Genomic DNA, 19,703 nt, shown 5'->3' with positions numbered 1-19,703 from the left:
AATTAGCTCAGAATGTGGACCTGCTCAGTTGAAAACGATCAGTAAGTGCAAAACCCATGCACTAAGAATAAGATGAATTGTAACATTATGTTGAACTATAGACAATACGATTTGGCCTTCAAATGGCAGAACAGGACAACATAAACAAATGCATTACCTTTTTCAACAATTGTTCCTCGATGTATAACAGCAATGGTGTCAGCATTCCTTACTGTGTTCAAGCCGTGGGCTACGACGACAGTAGTCCGGTTGATCATAATTCTGTCCAGTGCCTCCTGCACAATGCTCTCAGATTCTGCATCAAGAGCACTCGTGGCTTCATCTAAAAGTAGAATTCTTGGGTCTTTGAGAATTGCTCTAGCTATTGCAACTCTCTGCTTTTGGCCCCCAGATAGCTGAGTTCCATGCTCACCAACCATTGTGTCTAGTCCCTAAATGCATAAATCACAAAACCACAAATAAGAAAAAAGGAATTGAATGAGTTGATCGAAATAATCCGAGTTTTTAGAAAATTCATGTAACAAAATGATAAGATCACTGGATGTCTCAATAAGCTTCCATGGTCGTGGAAATTAAGAATTCACACAAAAAGTTCAGAGAACAAAATACCAGAACTTAGATGAAAGTTTAAATGAATTTAACCTGAGGCAGTTTGTCTATGAATTTAGCAGCATTGGCAAGTTCAGCAGCAGCCCTTATTTCTTCAGTGGTTGCACCATCCTTTCCATAGGCAATATTATCTTTAATGCTACAAGTAAATAAAACGGGTTCCTGGCTGACAAGGCCTATTTTCTGTCTGATCCATTTCAACTGGAACTCTTTGAGATTAATCCCATCAATAAGAACTTCGCCAGCTAGGGGGTCATAAAATCTCTCAATCAAACTGACTACAGTTGATTTACCACTTCCACTCTCTCCAACCAAAGCAGCAGTTGCACCACTAGGTATTGAAAGAGAAAATCCATCGAATATTTGTTCATCCGGTCTTGCAGGATAACTAAAATAAACATCCCTCAGTTCTATGTCTCCACGGATATCATGTAATTGTTGCCCATTAGTGTCAGAAGCATCAATCTCTGGCTTTCTGTCAATTGTCTCAAACATCTTATAAGCTGCAGCTTGTCCAGCAGCAAATACACTCAAGCATGGAGATGCCTGCCCAAGAGACCTGAAAATTTATCATAGAAAGCAGAAAAGTTATATCTTGATCTTCTGAAGAATCACATATCAAATTTTGGACTGAAGGGGGGAGGGGGAGTAGTCAGTAGATCAAGTAAAAATGCAAACACTAGTACAATAGTACTAGGATCAACAAATTTGTTCATTAAATTTTACTGCAAGCAACTTACATGGAGCCAGTCAACACAGCGGAAACTACATTAATGACTTCCCCTCCTGTATATCCTTTTTCAAGTATCATCTTTCCTCCAAACCATATAGCCAGAGCATAACTACACATCATAATCAGCATAGCCGAACCAATTCCGAACCCAGATGCCAAACCCTCTTGCACACCGGAGTTGTAAGCTTTAATTAAGGAGTTGTTGTAATTAGCTATAGCTTGCTTTTCTCCTGTAAACGATGCAACCTGAATTGGGAACATAAGTTTTAGTTCTACACTAAGAAAATAGAAATAATAAATTTTTGTTTTAAAGATCTTAAAGACAAGTAGGCCTACTGTTCTGATTGAACCAATTGTCTGCTCTACCACAGTTGCTGCCACTGAATAAGCAGTTTGTCCACTGGATGCCATCTTTGATATAAGGATGCGCATGACGGCACCAGAGAGGACAACAAGGGGGATAGAAGATAGCATGACAAGGGTGAGAAGCCATCCCTTAACAAATGCTACAACAAAGCCTCCTACGAATGTTGCAATTAACTGGATAAAAGTTCCTACCTGCAATAAGAAAATGAAAGAATGAGAGGTTACTGGAGAAAATAGCAACAGCTTAAGGCTTTTGTCTGTGGCATGTAAATACCTTCTCGCCCATGGCCTCTTGAATGAGCACAGTATCACCTGACATCCTCCCAACAATTTCACCAGTGTTAATTTCTTTATCAAAATAGCCAACATCTTGCCTCAATATTGTTTTCAAGCATAAACTTCTTATTCGATCAGCCTGTCTCTCTCCAGTGACCATCCAGCAAGACATCTCTGGCATAGAGAGAAAGCTACTAATCTCAGTTTCCAAAAAGCCAAATTATTTGTTTGGTGCACCAGCAGGCAGTTCAGTGTACTTACGTAGAAAGGAAGCTGCAGCAGCTCCCACCGCCAAGTAGACTAACTTTAGAGCCACCTGAGAATATTGAATTGGCCAAATTATATCTGATTAAGCCTTGTTCATTACAATTTCAACTAAGTTAGAGGAACCAGAGAACCAAAATAGATGTTAAAACAGAAGTAAGCTCAGTCATCGCAGTTCCAATAGAACTGGATAGAACAATATTACAGTCACATAATATTTACCTTGGAAACTGCATCAACCACTTCTTTATTATTCCCAGTTTGTCCAAAGGAATTAATCAAATCTCCAAAGATTATGGTCATTAGAGCGACAGAGGCCCCATTTCCAATAGCACTGATTGTACCAACAGACATTAGCAGGTAATCTGAGGAATCGGCAAAGGAGAAAAGCTTGTAATATGATACTGTTTTGGTGCCATCCTTGTCTAACTTAATTACATCGTGGTCTTTTCATTGTCATGTCTTGTATAAATATATGGCACTGTTTTGGTTTCCTGTCTGTATGTGTGAATATCTCAAACAAGTTACAAGGATGATGAAGAAGCATTTGAAAGGAAAGAATCCCATCTCAATTTTAAAGGATGTCTGTTCTAATATATATATATATATATATATATATATATATATATATATATATATTGAAAGGATGTGCCAAAATTAATACATGCTCATTTTTTGCAATATCCCAAACTCCTAGTCGTATCGTTCACTCGAAAAGATAATTCACTTTTGAAAAATTTGCTTTTGGTAAAAGTTTGAGAAAGTCCACATAGGTATTGGCACATTAAAAGAAATCCGAATTATCAAAGATGTTCTTTTTGTGGAATTAAACAGTCCAAGCTTTCAAGATCAAGCTAATACTTCCACTATTAGCTTGTGGTTGAGAGGGTTAGGCTACTTCATAGTTGAAGACCAAAACGTCCATTGAGTGTAGAGACACTCGGCTAATCATCTAAGACATAACCCGCTTTTTATACTTATTCCATCATTTTCCTCGAATAAACTGCTATCGTCTTTTGACTAAAAAAAAAAAAAAAATTTACCTACACTATTAAGAAATTGGGTACGAAGGAAAAAAAAAAAATTATGAAATAGATCCACGAAAATTTAAGTCACCACATAAAATTGGCTTAAGAAATATACAAGTCATCGCGGAAAGTTTGGTTAAGAAATATCAAAAGTTAAGGGGGGACTTTTCCTTCATTTCTTGTCCATGTCCCTCGTCCAAACAGGCCCTAATGGAAATTTCAAGTACAAATCTTATGTCACAGTTCAAAAACAAAACTGCACAAAATGTAGTATTGACGATAATTAATTGTATTGTTGATTTAAAAAAAGTACGCCCAAAGAGAAGAGGTGGAACACAGTCAGAGGGATACTATCGTGACCATAAAGTGCATAGAGAGGGAAAGGCAAGCACTCCTTGCATTTAAACGTGGCTTGGTGGATAAGTTCGTTTGCCTTTCTTCATGGGGTTCAGAAGCCCAAAAACAAGATTGCTGCACTTGGATAGGAGTCTATTACTGTAGCAACAAAACAGGTCATGTTATTGGACTTGATCTTTCATACAAAGTTATGTGCGAAAATTATTATTTGCACTTCTAAACGGATTTCAATTGATTAAAAAAAGGAAACAAGGAATAAACAAAAGATATTGCAAAATATGCATGGGGTTCAGAAGCCTAAAGGGATTTTAATTGATTAAAATCAAGGAAGATCAAGGAAACAAAAATCATATTAGATTTCAAAAAACATTCCTATTATGAGTGCATAAAAAATGACATCTCTTACCCTTCAGATCAAATGTCTCATACGTGTTAAGTCATAATTCTGGAATTCGGAAATTGGTGAGCTATTTCAATCTAGTCGTTTCTGAAAATTAGAGACATCAATTTTGTTTTAACCCTACAGCTAAATGACACTTCCAAACCTATAGTAAGTTCTAGGAAATGCCAACACATGAGCTCTCCTACGTATCTTGATCTCTCATATAACATGATTGAAGGAGGAAATTCGAATTCTTTTTGCTAGGCTATGTAGTTTGCAAACATTGTATCTTGGAACCAATAATTTGAGTGGACAATTATCTAAAGTACTGCCAATTTGTGCTCAAAATTCATTAGTGCATTTGTGGATCATTCCTGGAATGATCTTGCGGGGTCATTAACTAATATTACAAGCTTTTCATATTTGAAAACCTTGAACCTTAAAAACAATCAATTGACTGAAAGAATATTTGTACTGTTGGAGACGGTTAAAATATGTTCCAGTATTATTACTTAAAAAACTATAAATTATGTTCTAAATTTTAAGGATGGACTATGTTTAGCCCTCCACAGTTGGAGATGGCCTAAAATGATGCCCTTCGTCCTCCTAATTGCCTTGACACAAATCAAGTCAACCTTGAACCCTAAACATTACGAAATATTTTGTTATGAAAAGTCTAATGACAAAAGTCACTATGATAGCGCCCTCCATGATTCTTTCCTAATTTTGGTTGACCCAATCAAAACCTCGTGTACTTTTCACACATCCATTCTTCCAATACAAAATTTCCATGAGTCATCTCATCCATTAGTCCCCAACGAAATCAACTTCCTATTCAGACCCAAGAAATAAATAAATAAGAAAAGGAAAAAGAAAAGGTCATTATTTGATTTGGATACTCTCCAGCATGCATCTTGCTTTCATTTATCAAGTCAATCAATATAGTGTGATTCAAAATAATGAAGAATTTTAAAATTTATTCAATTACTTAAGTCAAGTAAATACTCACTCACACTGCATCGTAAAAATTAGTATTTAACTTTTAATGTCTAGTAGGGCAAATGATTCGTGATCTTTTTCATGTCATGTTTGTTTGATATAAATATATGGCTCTATTTTGGTCTCCTGAGTGTGAATATCTTAAACACATTACAAGAATGATGAAGAAGCATTTGAACGGAAAGAATCTCATCTTTTGCAATATTCCACACACTCAGTCTTATCATTCACACATAAAGATAATTCACTCTTGAAAAATCTGCTTTTGATAAAAGTCTGACAAAGACACGTTTTTAGAAAACCCGAATTATTAAAGATGTGCTTTTTGTGGAACTAAACAATTCAAGTTTTCAAAGTCAAGCTAATACTTACACTAGCAATTGGGTAAGAAGGACAAAAATTATGAAACAAAGCCACGAAAATTATGTCACCAAGTAAATTTTGCTTAAGAAATATATAAGTCACCACGGAAAGTTTTGATTAATAGGGCACTTTTTCCTTAATAATGGAATTTCAAGTACAATGTAGTATGACGATATCTTGCTTTCATTTATCAAGTCAATCAATATAGCGTGATTCAAAATAATCAAGAATTCTAAAATTTATTCAATTACTTTGCATCGTGGAAATTAGTGTCTCACTTTTAATATCTAGTAGGGGTAGATGATTCGTGGTCTTTTTCATGTCATGTTTGTCTTGTATAAATATATGGCTCTGTTTTGGTCTCCTGTCTGAGTGTGAATGTCTCAAACACATTACAAGGATGATGGAGAAGCATTTGAAAAGAAAGAATCTCATCTCAAGTTGAAAGGATGTGCCAAAATTAATACATGCTCATCTTTTGCAATATCCCACACTCTCAGTCGTATCGTTCACTCATAAAAATAATTCACTTTTGAAAAATCTGCTTTTGGTAATAGTTTGATAAAGACACGCATGTCTTTAAGAAACCCGAATTATCAAAGATATGCTTTTTGTGGAATTAAACAATCCAAGTTTTCAAAGTCAAGCTAATAATTACACTAGCAAAATTGGGTAAGAAGGAAAAAAAAATTATGAAACAGAGCCACGAAAATTATGTCACCACGTAAAGTTTGCTTGCGGAGAGTTTTGATTAACAGGGCACTTTTTCCTGAATAATGGAATTTTCAAGTACAATACAGTATTGACAATACTTAATTGTATTGTCAGTTAAAAAAAAGTGATAGAGGCTATAAATGTTACATTAAATTAAACTTACCCACTAGATAAGTGAAGTGGTTGGATAATTTTTTTTGTATAAGTTTATTCTCACAAATTATTTATGCACAAAATTGACTTGAGATGAAGTAGAGTCAAGACTTGCATTCTTAAATACAAATCAAGTAATTCTTAAATAGTTTGGTGCATAATCTAAGTCAATAGTTGTGCGGGAAGAAAAATAAGAAATTTTGGGGCAAAATTCAAGTAAGTACTATCTAATAATTTGAAACTAATTTGTCAAGAATTTTCTCCCGTTAATGCATCATTGAAAAAGTTGGGTTCAATTTAGCACACTCTCAAAACTTTTCTCCAATATAAGAATAGAAATTATTGAAATACAGTGCTTGTCCAGTAATGTATTTAGAAATCATTTTCATAAAATGTTTTTATGAAATGAAACAGAGTAAACAAATTAATTTCCCAATTCAATGAAGTTTCTGTGCAAAAACACACACAAAAATGAAAACGCGATGTTCTTATGTGAATTCCACAGCATTAATTTATATTAATTTTGACATGTGATATTTTACTCCACTTTTATTGTTTTGTCTTGTATGAGAACATGTTGCTCTGTTTTAGCTTACATCGGGCTTCAACTACATGCATGCTATTCTTCGTAAAGATTTTTCCCCCCTATATATATTTGATGCAAGCTCGTATATGGAGAAGGACGGAGAAAACCATATATCAATAATTACACCCTAAACAATTGGATCGTGTTGATCTTGCATTTGAATCTATTAACATGCAGGGCCATGGAAGGTGCTTGAAACTTTTTCTTGCATTTGCTCTGCTTTTGGTACAGTACGCCAAAGGAGGAGAGGTGGACCACAGTCACAGGGATACCAATGTGACTGGGAGGTGCATAGAGAGGGAAAGGAAAGCACTCCTTGCATTCAAACGTGGTCTGGTGGATAAGGCCGATCTCCTCTCTTCATGGGGTTCAGAAGCCCAAAAACAGGATTGTTGCAGATGGGTGGGAGTTTCTTGTAGCAACCAGACGGGCCATGTTATTCAAGTTGATCTTCATGGACTGTATTCTTTGCAAGGTAAGATGATTAGTCCTAAACTGATTGAGTTGCACTATTTAGAACATTTGGACCTTGGTGGGATTAATTTCATCGGGATCCCAGTTCCAGATTTCATTGGTTCTCTATCCAATTTAAGATACCTAGATCTGTCTTGGACTTATTTTGGAGGCAAGTTTCCAAGTGAGGTTGGAAATCTTACGAACTTGCAGTATCTTGCCTTAGAAGGTAATAACTTTACAAATGCAGAAAATCTTGACTGGCTTCCTCTTCTTTCATCATTAAGATATTTGGACTTGAATTTCGTGAATCTCAGCAATGTTTATGATTGGTCGGAAGCCATCAATAAGCTTCCTGAACTAACAAACTTAACACTAGAGGGCTGTGATCTTCCTTCTCCAATTCTTTCCACTCTTTCTTACATAAACTCTTCTAAATCTCTTGCTAGCGTTGACCTTTCTTCGAACAATTTGAGTACTTCTTCAATATTCGTATGGTTGTCCAACTATAGTACCAGCCTTGTTCATATTGACCTCTCTTTGAACCTTCTAGCCGGTTCAATTCCTGATGTTTTTGGAAACATGAGGTCTCTGGCACATCTTGATCTCTCTAGTAACAAACTTGAAGGAGTCCCGCATTCTTTTGCCAAGTTATGTAGTTTGCAATCATTGGATCTCTCAAGCAATATTCTGAGTGGACAACTTTCTAAGTTTGTTGAAATATTATTATCTACATGTGCTCAAAACTCATTGGAGATTTTGGATCTCTCTTGGAATCATCTTGAAGGGTCATTACCTGATCTTACAAAGCTTTCATCTTTGGAACTCTTGTATCTCAATAACAATCAATTAAGTGGAGTAATTTCAGGAATTCATTTCTCAAAACTATCGAAATTACAGAGTTTGGATCTATCTTCTAACTCGCTAGTTTTAGACATCCATGCTGATTGGATTCCTCCTTTCCAACTGGACTACATAAATTTGGGGTCTTGCAAGATGGGTCCAGATTTCCCAAAATGGCTTCAAACTCAGAAAAAATTCTCATTCCTTGATATTTCTGATGCTAAAATTTCCGACATCATTCCAAGTTGGTTTTGGAGTTTATGTCGTAATGTGACATTTATGAATCTCGCAAGAAACCAAATTGGAGGTACATTGGTAAATTTGAATTTTGAATTTTCATATTTCCCTGACTTGCGTCTGAGTTCGAACCAATTGGAAGGTCCAATCCCCTCATTTCTATCAAAAACCATACATCTGGATCTCTCTTATAATAACCTTTCAGGGTCACTTTCGTTCTTGTGTTCAAGTGCAGCTATTGGTTTAGGCTTTCTTGACCTCTCAAACAACAATGTTTCTGGACAAGTTCCAGATTGCTTGACATATTTGACAAATCTAGTCATGCTTGATTTGAGTTACAATGCTTTGTCCGGGAAAATTCCTACAACAATAGGCTCTGTATTTTGGATTGAAACACTCAAATTAAGAAGCAATGGATTTGTGGGACAATTGCCTTCGTCGTTGAAGAATTGCACAAGTTTAAAAGTCATTGATGTTGGGGATAATAAATTATCCGGACCAATACCTAAATGGTTAGGGGTTGGCTTAAAGGATTTGGTTATCCTGATGCTTTCGTCTAATCACTTCAATGGAAGCCTGCCCCTCACAATTATGTCATCTAACACACATTCAAATTTTGGATTTCTCTATGAACAATATCTCTGGAAGCATACCCAAATGCCTCAACAATCTGACTACTCTAGCTCAGAAAGGAAATCCAAGTCTGAACATCTCACATTTTGTTTACACGATGAGTAATAATAATTCACATGAAGCTGAATATGAGGATGATGCAACATTCATATGGAAAGGAAGAGTGTACTCATACAAAAACACATTGGGACTTGTGAAGAGAATTGATCTGTCAAGCAATAGATTTACAGGGGAGATTCCAAGTGAAATCACTCATCTTGTTGGGTTGGTTTCTTTAAACCTATCAGGAAATCAATTAACAGGTCAAATCACTCCAGAGATTGGAAACTTGCAGTCACTGGATGCCCTTGATTTGTCAAGAAACCAGATAGAAGGAAGAATTCCAACAAGCCTTTCGCGGATCGATCGTCTCAGTGTCTTGGACTTGTCATTTAACAATTTGTCTGGCAAAATTCCCATCGGAACTCAACTCCAAGGCTTTGATCCCTCTGTTTATGCTGGAAATCCTCAACTTTGTGGACCTCCACTTAAAAAGACATGTGCTGATCAAATTGTGCAAATTGACTTGAGCAATCAAAAGGACGATAAGGATGAGCTTATAACACTGGGATTTTACATCAGTATGGGGCTTGGGTTTGCAGCTGGATTTTGGGGAGTTTGCTGCACTTTGATATTCAAGAGGTCATGGAGATATGCATACTTCAAGTTCTTGAATGGTTTAAATGATTGGCTTTATGTGCAAGTAGCTTTGATCAAGCGGCAACTAAAGGATATGCTTAATAGCTAAGCTGTAAGTACATGAATTCTTCTGTTTTTACATCATAATTAAGTCATTAACTGTCCTTTCAAAACTTATGGAGGCAAGTTATGAATTCTTTTTGTTTACTTGCAGCTTCAGTAGACTTGAAGAGTGCATATAGTTGCCAAGGAAGCAATTAAATATCTGCAGAAGTTTCAAGTTTTGGATTATGTAGTGGGAATTTCCTTAATAAAGATTTGTCACTGTGTCTTTGTTTGTTAGCAATCATGTAGTGGTAAATGATTTGTAAGAACTTGAAACAATTGTTTGCCATGAATGTTCTTTTCTGTAGAGTATTTTAAATCATATCATTTATTACTGAAAGCCAATTGATTTTCTCTTTTCTTTTCTCCCATCCCATAGTTCATAGTAATGATTTGTTACTGTGTCTTGCACAAATATCTACAGAAGATTATGAGTTAATTTGGAGTGCTTAGTAGGAATAAATATGATTTGGTATTATTTTTAATTACTTTTAAGAACAATTGATTCGAACTTCTCCCATTATGTATTAATTCCAGCTATATTGTTATTTTAATCAACCAAACAAAAGCAATGAATATATACATTGATCTCATTCATTCCAGCTATATGATGCTACTGAACTTGCATCATATAACCAATAATGATAATGGACTCACTAAGTGCATCCCAGCTCAACTTTCACTAACAAAGCAAAAGCACTTTTGCAGACTTCATAGAGATGTGAAGAAAGAACGCTTGAACGCTTGGATTTCTCAATTGACCCATTTTCTGTGACTGAAAAAGATAGCTTCTGCCCAAGAGATGTGAAAGAAAGAACGTTTGGATTGACTTTGATTTCAATTGCTCTTGGTGCACCAATAACTTTAGCTTCCTAGATCAGCAGTGTGAAAGCATTAGGATAGGGCCCGCCCGACCATTAAAGTTCTATTCACAAAAGTTAGGCGGAGACCCTAAGGGCTACTCCAGCGCAGCAGGCTGGCCCGGGCAACAGGCCCCAAGCAGCCCAAGTCGCCCTCCAGCGCAGCGAAATCAGCCCGGGCAACAGGCGGGCCCCACCGGGCAGGCCCAAGGGCAAAAATCGCCTGGGCTTGAGCCCGAGAGAAGGTGACGTAAGCGCTGACGTCATGACAACGTCAGCGCAGTAAATTCAAAATTTTTTTACTGTTGGCGCGTGTAATACACGCGCCAACGGTAAAAAAAATTTGACTGAAGTGTGCTGACGTCGTCGTGACGTCAGCACCAACGGTAACACGCCACGTGTCGGCTCCGGGTGGCTCCGATTGAATTTTTTTCAGAAATCCTACGGTTCTTAGTTTTTTGGCCAAAAAAATTTAAAAAAAATCCTAAAAAATCAGAAAAAATTCGAAAAAATTCTGAAATTTTTTTTAAAAAAATACCAAAAATGTATGTATTTTTTTCCTATAAATACCTAACCATTTTATCTACTTTCAACACCAAATATTCATACAATTTCTTCTCCATACAATATTTTCTACTCTCCACTCACATAATTCATTTTCCACACCAAATCTCCATACAAACTCATCTCCTTCCAAAATTTTTTACTCTCTACTCATATTTTCCACTTTCCACACAATTCCATACAAACTCTTCTCATTCCAATATTTTTTACTCTCTACTCATATTTTCCACTTTCCACACCAATTCCATACAAACTCATCTCCTTCCAAAAATTTTTACTCTCTACTCATATTTTCCACTTTCCACACCAATTCCATACAAACTCTTCTCCTTCCAATATTTTTTACTCTCTACTCATATTTTCCACTTTCCACACCAATTCCATACAAACTCATCTCCTTCCAGAATTTTTTACTCTTTACTCATATTTTCCACTTTCCACACCAATTCCATACAAACTCTTCTCCTTCCAATATTTTTTACTCTATACTCATATTTTCCACTTTCCACACCAATTCCATACAAACTCTTCTCCTTCCAATATTTTTTACTATCCACTCACATTTTTGTACAACTTTCCATTTGTAGAAAATAAACAAATGTCATCTTCTGTCGAAATCGAAGGCTCGTGGTCAACCCAGGAAGATATTGCATTGTGCGAGTCGTGGGTGAACGTTAGTCATGACCCTATCACGGGCAATGAGATGAAGTTCCATCATATGTGGAGCAAAATTCATGGAGAATTTTGTCAAAGATCGGGTTCCATTCGGACCGAAATGGCTTTGTCTAGTAGATGGAAAATTCTAAACAAAGAGTTAGGGAAATGGAGAAATGCCTTGACAAAAGCAAAGGAGAACATTCGAAGCGGTGCGAATCTTTCCGATGAGGTAAAATATTTTTAATTGCCATTTTAATCAATTTAATGTAACTTTTTTTTTTATTGCATATTCTATTTCTTTTTTGTTGCACAATGTTTATTTTATTTTTGCATTTCCTAATTGGCTTTATTTATTTACATAATCAATTTTTTTCTTGCATTTCAAAATAGTTTATAATTTCATGCATAATCTTTATTTTTGTTTTTGCATTTTCAATTTGTCTATATTTATTTACATAATCAATTTTATTCTTGCATTTCAAAATAGTTTATAATTTATTGCATTGTATATTTTTTTAATGCACTTCCAATTATTTATTTTGAATAGATCATACAAGCACAAATGTGGTTTGGTGCCACGGGGCAAGGGAAAAAAAGTTTTGTGCATTTCCAATGTTGGGAAATTGTCAAGGATTGTTCCAGATTCAAAATTATTCCTACCGCACCCCCGGTTGTGTTGCATGAGACGCCGCCCCACGAATCGCCATCAACCGATTCGCCATTAGACTCCCCAATGGAAACGGAGTCACCACTCCCACGTCCGCCGAGACCTATTGGGAGAAAGGCGGCAAAGGCCAAGAGAGGGGCCACTTCAAACATTGATTGTGTTCAAATATTCGAGCAAATAGCTAAGAACAACTCTCTAAGATTGGAGAGAGACTTGAGGAGAGATGAAGCGGACAAGGCACGATTGGAAGCCTTTGCAATTGAAAAGCAACATGCAAAAGAAAAAGACGACGATGAAAGAGAGATGAAAATCATGGCCATGGATACGAGCCATATGTCTCCTGAAACAAAGGCCTATTGGAAGCATAAACAAAGGGATGTGATGAGAAGAAAACTTTTCCATGACGACGGTCCTAGCAATACGGATTGGCTAAATGATGAAAACCATTAGATTGTATTGTTGTATTTTTTTTATAATTGTTGTATTTTTTTTAAATTGTTGTATTATCCTTTAATTTGTTGTATTGTTTCTTTTTTATTCAATCAAAAAAGCATTCTATAATTGGACTATTTATTAAAAACATTTGAGCATTCCTCACAAAGATTAATTAAAAACAAACCTTCATTTATTGCAAACAACACACAAAACAAACCATACATAAAAACATAATAATAAAAAAGACCTCGCAATTATTCCACAAAACACAACACACAAAAACAAAGCATAATTAAAAACAAAGCATAATTCCAAACAAAGCACGAATCTAGCCTTCATCCATTGTGATTGCCTTTCATCTGCCACAAGTGCTCGATCAAGTCAACTTGACGTCTTTCGCGAACATATGAAGATTGCATTTCTTGATAACGATCAATCATGGGGTTGTTGAATCGACCATCCTGAAGTAATGGTTCGGGCTCCATTGGTAGTCCATTTGGTCCCATCGGCCTTTCATATATTCTTGTCAACGCCGTGTTCATAGGATCGGGTTCAAACACCTCTGGAGCATCGTACTCATACTCATCCTCCACAATCATGTTGTGGAGGATGATGCAAGTCATCATAATACTCCTCAGCACCTCCTCGCCTAGCATCCGAGCAGCACCCCTGATAATTGCCCAACGAGCTTGCAAGATACCGAAACACCTTTCCACGTCTTTCCTGTAACCTTCTTGAAAGGAAGCAAAGCTTTTTTCCTTCTCGGATTGGGGATTCGGAATTGTTTTCACGAATGTCGTCCACCTAGGATAAATTCCGTCGGCAAGGTAGTACGCACAAGAGTATACGGTATTGTTGATTTGGTATGTGACCTGAGGGGAATGACCTCGCAATACCTCGTCGAACACCGGGGATTGACCAAGGACATTGAGGTCATTCTGAGATCAGGCAACCCCAAAAAAGGCATGCCAAACCCAAGTGTCGAATGAAGCTACGGCCTCCAAAATGATACTTTTTTGGCCCTTCCGATTCCCATAGTCTCCTTGCCACGCAGTAGGACAATTCTTCCATTGCCAATGCATGCAATCGATGCTTCCGATCATTCCTGGGAAACCTCGAGCCTCGCCTTTTTGTAGAAGCCTTTGCAGGTCCCTCGGAGTGGGTTTGTGAAGGTACTCCCTCGTGTACAAATTTTCCACTGCATCACAGAATCTCACCAAGCACTCTAGGATAGTAGATTTTCCCATCCTTGCAATCTCATCCACCTGCTCTGCAGATGCCCCATAAGCAAGCATCCGCAAAGCAGCTGTAAGTTTTTGCTCCCGGATAAGACCCAAAACTCCAACAGCATCATGCTTTTGAATGAAGTATGTGTCGTGATTACAAATATCATGCATGATTTTTTGGAACAAATGTGGCTGCATTCTATATCTCTCTCGAAACTTATGAGCAGGATATAACGAATTTGGGATAAAGTAATCCTCCAAGAGATTCTTACCCCGAGACTCTCTGTGTCTATCCACATTCTGGGCACGACGACGATGGTGTTGGCTTGATTGATTCATCATACACACCGCCGCTACTTCAAGCATTTCTTCCTCTTCTTCATCGGCGTCCCGATCTTCTTCCTCACGTCTACGCCGGATTTCTTCCCATTCTTTTTGTTGCCTCTCCAACACCCTCCTGAAGTTTGACATTGAGAGTATAATGGGAAATTGTAAAATCTGAGAAATGAAGGAATATATCAGAGATGGTGTGAGAGGTGTGGTGTTGATGGTGTAGTTATATAGAGGGATTCAGAAGATAGAGATGACACGTGGCACAATTTTAGAGGGTGAAAATCTTATCTGAAATCTGAGATCACTATTTGTAAAAAAATATCTGAAAATCTTATCAGACATGGAACACGTGGCACAATTTTAGAGGGTGAAAATCTTATCTAAAATATGAGATTATAATTTTTTAAAAATATCTGAAAATCTTATCTGACATGGGACACGTGGCACAATTTTAGAGGTTGAAAATTTTATCGGAAATCTGAGATTATAATTTTTATTAATGAATATCCGAAAATTTTATCTGGAATAAGATACGTGGCAACCGAGATTCACATCCGAAAATCTTATCCGAAAATTTAATTACAAAAGATTATCAAAATTAATGATTTAAAGTATAAAAAAATAGGAAATAAAGTACAATGAATAGTAATTACCCTAGACTTTGCCCTTGTGGGTGGAACCACAAATGGTAAGGCTGACACTATTCACGTGAATAGTGGCAGCCCTTGCTTGCCCTAGCTTGCCCTTGCCTTAGACTTTGCCCTTAGGGGTGGAGTTGCTCTAAGCTTGGCCCATAAGCCCGAAATTTCCACAAGTCTTATCGATTAATCCCAAAATCAATGAATTTCATATATTGAAAAATAAAAAAAGAAGAAAAATGCGATTATATGATTAAGACTATTAAAATTTAGTCAATTACTCAAGTCTCAAGTCAATTTTCTGGCCACTTGCATCTTGGAAATTAGTGGCCAACTTAATTTCTAGCATTAGTAGATGTATCATCTGTAAGTCTTTTGTTTGTGTGAATTTGTCAGACACGTTACAAGGATCTAAAATCATTTAAATAGGAAAGAATCCAATCTCAAGTTGAAAGGATGTGCCAAAAATGAATACATGCTTTTGTTTTTAGCATACCAGCAACATATCCCACTTCAAAAAGATAAGTCACTTTTGAAAAATGTGATTTTGATAACATGAGGTGGATGGGAAAATATGACGGAAGGTAGAAATAGCAACACTCTATTTTTAATAGAGATTGACCAATCATATTGAATTAAAAATAACCATAGTATTTATGACTTCCTAAATTAAGGAGTATGATCGGAGTTCAAATTTTATAAAGAGCTCTTAAAATAACTTTGGAGTGTTTTTAGCTAAATTATGGTTCATGAATGGACATGGGAAGGCACGTTAATTACCATCTCAAGTCAAATCAATCAATAATTTCCCATGATCTACGGTCAGGCTTATTATTAAACCCCAATTAGGTTAAAACTATGACTGATTTTCGTGTGGAACTGGGGATTCTCAAGACGTGCAACATCTGAGAAGGTAAAGTCTTTTGTGGAGCCACTCAGACATTAATTCATGCTTCCAAAACCAAATTTCCAAAAGTCTTACCAGAAGAAAAACAAAGACTGCCTGTATGAATTGAATTCAATCAATATTCTGTATTCCAAATTTATAATTCCATGCATGATTCATTCAATTACTAGCAGAACCAGATCATGGATGTGGTCTTGTTTCGTGTATAAATATGTGGCTCTCTTCTTATTTTGACTTGTAAATCTACTTTTTTTTGTAGCGTGTTTGAGACGAACTGGAAAAGACGAACTCACATTTGATAAAAATAATTAAGTTCATTACTTGTCTACTTGTCCACATTTGACAAATTTTTCTTCTATTTTTATCTTTCCATGGACCAATATGAATAAGAGTCTAGCTTCTTTCTTTTTCTTTTTAAATTAAATACACACTTATCCTCACTAAAGTCAGGAGAGAAGACCAATATGAATAAGAGTCTAGCTTCTTTCTTTTTCTGTTATTTTCCTTTTCCTTTCATTCTTATCAGAACACATTATGATTGCGTTGGCCATTAGCATTTTCTATCTATCCTACCAAATAGTACTAAATCATAATTAAATGCTAAAAGCCAAATGAAATGACATGTTAATAGCAACTTACCCTGCAACTTTAAAAGTTCTTTCACAATTCAACGTATTATTTTCTACGCACAATATGCATTATACACTCCATAAACGTAACGGATTTGGCCTAATGGCCTGAATCTTTTAAAAATAAATCCTCCCCAATTATGCGAAGCGTCAAAATCATAATTAATCCTTTTATTTATGCACATTCTTCTTCCTAAAAGCCAAACGCAAGAAGACAACTAGATATTATAGTTATACATACAATATGATAATCTTGCTAAAATAAATATTTGAACCCATCTGCTGCTAAGACTACAATGCTGTCCATTATAATTTCTGGAGAATTTTCATAGTTACCGCTATAATAATCGATCTAATAGCGTAGAGATCAACCAGACCCGACTGCATTTTTTGTTCAACTTCAGTCAGCCTCAGCCAGAGAACATAAAGTTGAGTTTAATTTTCGGGCATTTTGATAGCAAGGCTTATGCCTATCATAGCATCACTCACATAAGCCAGATATTTGCAAGTAGCAGACCGTGACAGAAACGTATGTATTAGAACGGTACTAGACATCATGACTGCTAATATGGTACAATCTTCTGAACATTTTAATGCCAGTCGTTGTTGATATGGGGACGTGTTAAGTTTAATACAAAAAAGGTATATACTGAAATTCAGGCCACCTTTGGTGTGATTTTTTTATATCTTAGATTCATGAATGGCTCGTAAGACCAAAAGTTACCAAACATAATGGGCACAGGTCAGCTTATCACCAGTATGCTTTTAGAAACACAAACACTCAAACAGTTCATCAAGAATGTGTGCCACGATTCTACAAACATGTGTGCCTGGATACTAAAAAAGAAACTTCAATCTCCTTTTTTTAATTCTTCGAAGGAAATAAGTCTACTGTGCCAATATGTGATGGTAAATTCAAACCATGAAGATAAACTGAAACCATCAATGTTAAATTGATATCATGAATGCTAAATTCAAACTAAATATAGTGTAGTGAAATTGTCATCTTCTTTCTTTTGGTTCAAAGTATCCTAAGCCTGGAGATGGGGATGGACAGTCGAGTTCTTGTCGTAGGTGTGTGAGGGTAAGTATTCTACTACTAGAGCTGTAAGAAGCAATTTCCATGCCTTTAAACCCTTGCATTCAAACTACTTGTTTAGACATGGTGCTTCTTTTGGATAAGCTGGTTAGATAGGGTGTCCCCATGAAGTTAGTAGGTGCAAAAATGAGAATTGCTTTTGGATTACAGTCTGAGGTTCCAAGCATTGGGCATCATATTTAGGTTGATTAGACTCTCTCATTTTTCATACTGATGGAGCCAAGAATTTGGGAACATCTTAAGATTCTTGCTAGAATTGGAACCATCCATGTCAATCTAATACAGATTCAAGTTGGGAAATAAACAGTAAATATTAAAGTGACACTTACGTACATGGTGCTATGATCAACAGTGCTTAGAAGCTTTCTGAGATTTTTCATACTGTCTTCACTTCAGATTGTACATATTATAGTCTTTTTAATTCATATACAGAGAAGAAAAGGAATCTTCAAAGTAATAAATACTCACTCTACAGAGAAGAAAAGGAAAAAAAAATAAAAATATATATATATATATATATATATATATATAGATGCTTCAAGCAGTTCATCTCCATATCATAGAGATGGATACCTATGTTTGATATTGTGTTATATTTCACATTGACCACAATATAAGATAGAAGAAGTCAATGCTCTATATTGACTTCTATAATATACAAGACATACTTCAGAGAAAATTCCACACAGTACAGACAATACACATAAAGCAACAAGCTAGCTAGACAGATCACACTGATATGACTAAGCGTCGGACCATGTGATATCTAAGCCACCCCAGTTGTCCTCAGGCACACCCAAGGCTTTCCAGACAGCCTTTGAAGCATCAACAATGTTGTTAGGACAAGGAGGTTGGTAGTCATGGTCTGCATCACATCCCTCGGTAGAGTCACACTCATCTACCACCATGGCCACCACACTGCGCCCGTTACCATTAATTCTGATGTGGTTATGGCACCTTCCTCCATTGTTGTACCATCCAGTGGACAATGCCACAACCGGTGTGTTGTCATTATGGTATTGGTTGTCACATTCTGATGGACCACCTCCGTCTCCATTTTTCTCAAAACTGTTGAGAGTTAGGTAGGCCTTGGTGCTCCCGGACAATGGCGGTGAACATTTGTAGGTCGGGTACATTTTGCCGGCAACGCAGCAGTCAGAGTCATTCTCCTTGTTGCATTGTCCAGCAGGGGCCTTCCTTCCTCTAATCTTACCACTTGGACGACATTGCTGAGCTTCAGTCACCAAGCATATTGTTGAAAGGAGAATGACAAGTAGGGCAATGGATCCTCTTGAGAAAATTGCTGGGCTCTTCATCTTCTCTCTCTCTCTCTCTCTTTTACTATTACTTGTGTTCTTGTGTGGGATATGCTTGATTTGTGGGTGATATATATAGGAATTCCCCAACCATATTATCCTAGTGATATTTGCAGAATGACAAAATTACATTCTGACACTGAAAAAAGCTTAATCAGTTTCTTTGCCAACTTGGTTTAAAAAATAGCAATCAAAATATAACTATACATATGCTTAAGTTCAATATATTATACACTCCATCAACATGACGGCAAAGGCGGAATAATTTTATAATATGGATTCTCACTCAATTATGCCGAGGGTCAAAATTTTATTGAATTAGGCACAAGAATAGGCATGCACCTTGTCTACTTAATATATCTAAGCGTATAGTTAGTCCAGACCCTCAGGCATAGTTATTTTCATGCACATACTTCTGTTCTATAGTTTCTATTTCTCATTTCTCATTGCAGGAAAGATTGGATATGTCATTACAAATGGCAGTTTAAAATTATTCAATTTTTTATTTGTACCATGAACAACCCTTGTTTGCACTTGCTTTTTGTTTTTAGACTACTCTCAAAATCATGGAATGTGATCCATGTGTTAGACCT

At 36.4% G+C, this 19,703-nt stretch overlaps 4 protein-coding genes across 5 annotated transcripts; 2 read left to right on the top strand and 2 right to left on the bottom strand.

Moving 5' to 3' along the window:
• Window positions 1-95: 95 nt before the first annotated feature.
• LOC117618287 (ABC transporter B family member 4-like) lies at window positions 96-3,398 on the bottom strand. The gene is made up of 8 exons (XM_034347880.1): window positions 3,392-3,398; window positions 2,471-2,694; window positions 2,246-2,300; window positions 1,983-2,158; window positions 1,679-1,900; window positions 1,350-1,588; window positions 643-1,168; window positions 96-431 (listed from the first exon to the last, which is right to left on the bottom strand). Exons 1-8 carry the CDS (start codon window positions 3,396-3,398, stop codon window positions 96-98), a joined length of 1,785 nt encoding a protein of 594 aa, XP_034203771.1.
• Window positions 3,399-6,910: 3,512 nt separating this feature from the next.
• Window positions 6,911-10,091, top strand: LOC117620281 (receptor-like protein EIX1). 2 transcript variants are annotated; one of them, XM_034350446.1, is made up of 3 exons: window positions 6,911-7,305; window positions 8,569-9,786; window positions 9,889-10,091. In XM_034350446.1, exons 1-2 carry the CDS (start codon window positions 7,002-7,004, stop codon window positions 9,099-9,101), a joined length of 837 nt encoding a protein of 278 aa, XP_034206337.1. In that variant the 5' UTR covers window positions 6,911-7,001; the 3' UTR covers window positions 9,102-9,786; window positions 9,889-10,091. The 2 variants fall into 2 exon arrangements, with proteins under 2 accessions (XP_034206337.1, XP_034206336.1); XM_034350445.1 differs by having other exon boundaries at window positions 6,911-9,786.
• On the top strand, window positions 9,125-9,783 carry LOC117618286 (receptor-like protein EIX2). The gene is made up of 2 exons (XM_034347879.1): window positions 9,125-9,161; window positions 9,299-9,783. Exons 1-2 carry the CDS (start codon window positions 9,125-9,127, stop codon window positions 9,781-9,783), a joined length of 522 nt encoding a protein of 173 aa, XP_034203770.1.
• An 8,232-nt stretch (window positions 10,092-18,323) lies between the features above and the next one.
• Window positions 18,324-19,110, bottom strand: LOC117620283 (kiwellin-1-like). Its single transcript, XM_034350448.1, has one exon. It carries the CDS (start codon window positions 19,108-19,110, stop codon window positions 18,538-18,540), a length of 573 nt encoding a protein of 190 aa, XP_034206339.1. The 3' UTR covers window positions 18,324-18,537.
• Between the last annotated feature and the right edge of the window lie 593 nt (window positions 19,111-19,703).

This window comes from Prunus dulcis, chromosome 2, assembly GCF_902201215.1.
Source record: "Prunus dulcis chromosome 2, ALMONDv2, whole genome shotgun sequence".
Taxonomy (NCBI): domain Eukaryota; kingdom Viridiplantae; phylum Streptophyta; class Magnoliopsida; order Rosales; family Rosaceae; genus Prunus; species Prunus dulcis.
The sequence above is the reverse complement of the archived record's forward strand: the minus strand, read 5'-3'. Positions and strand labels throughout refer to the sequence as shown.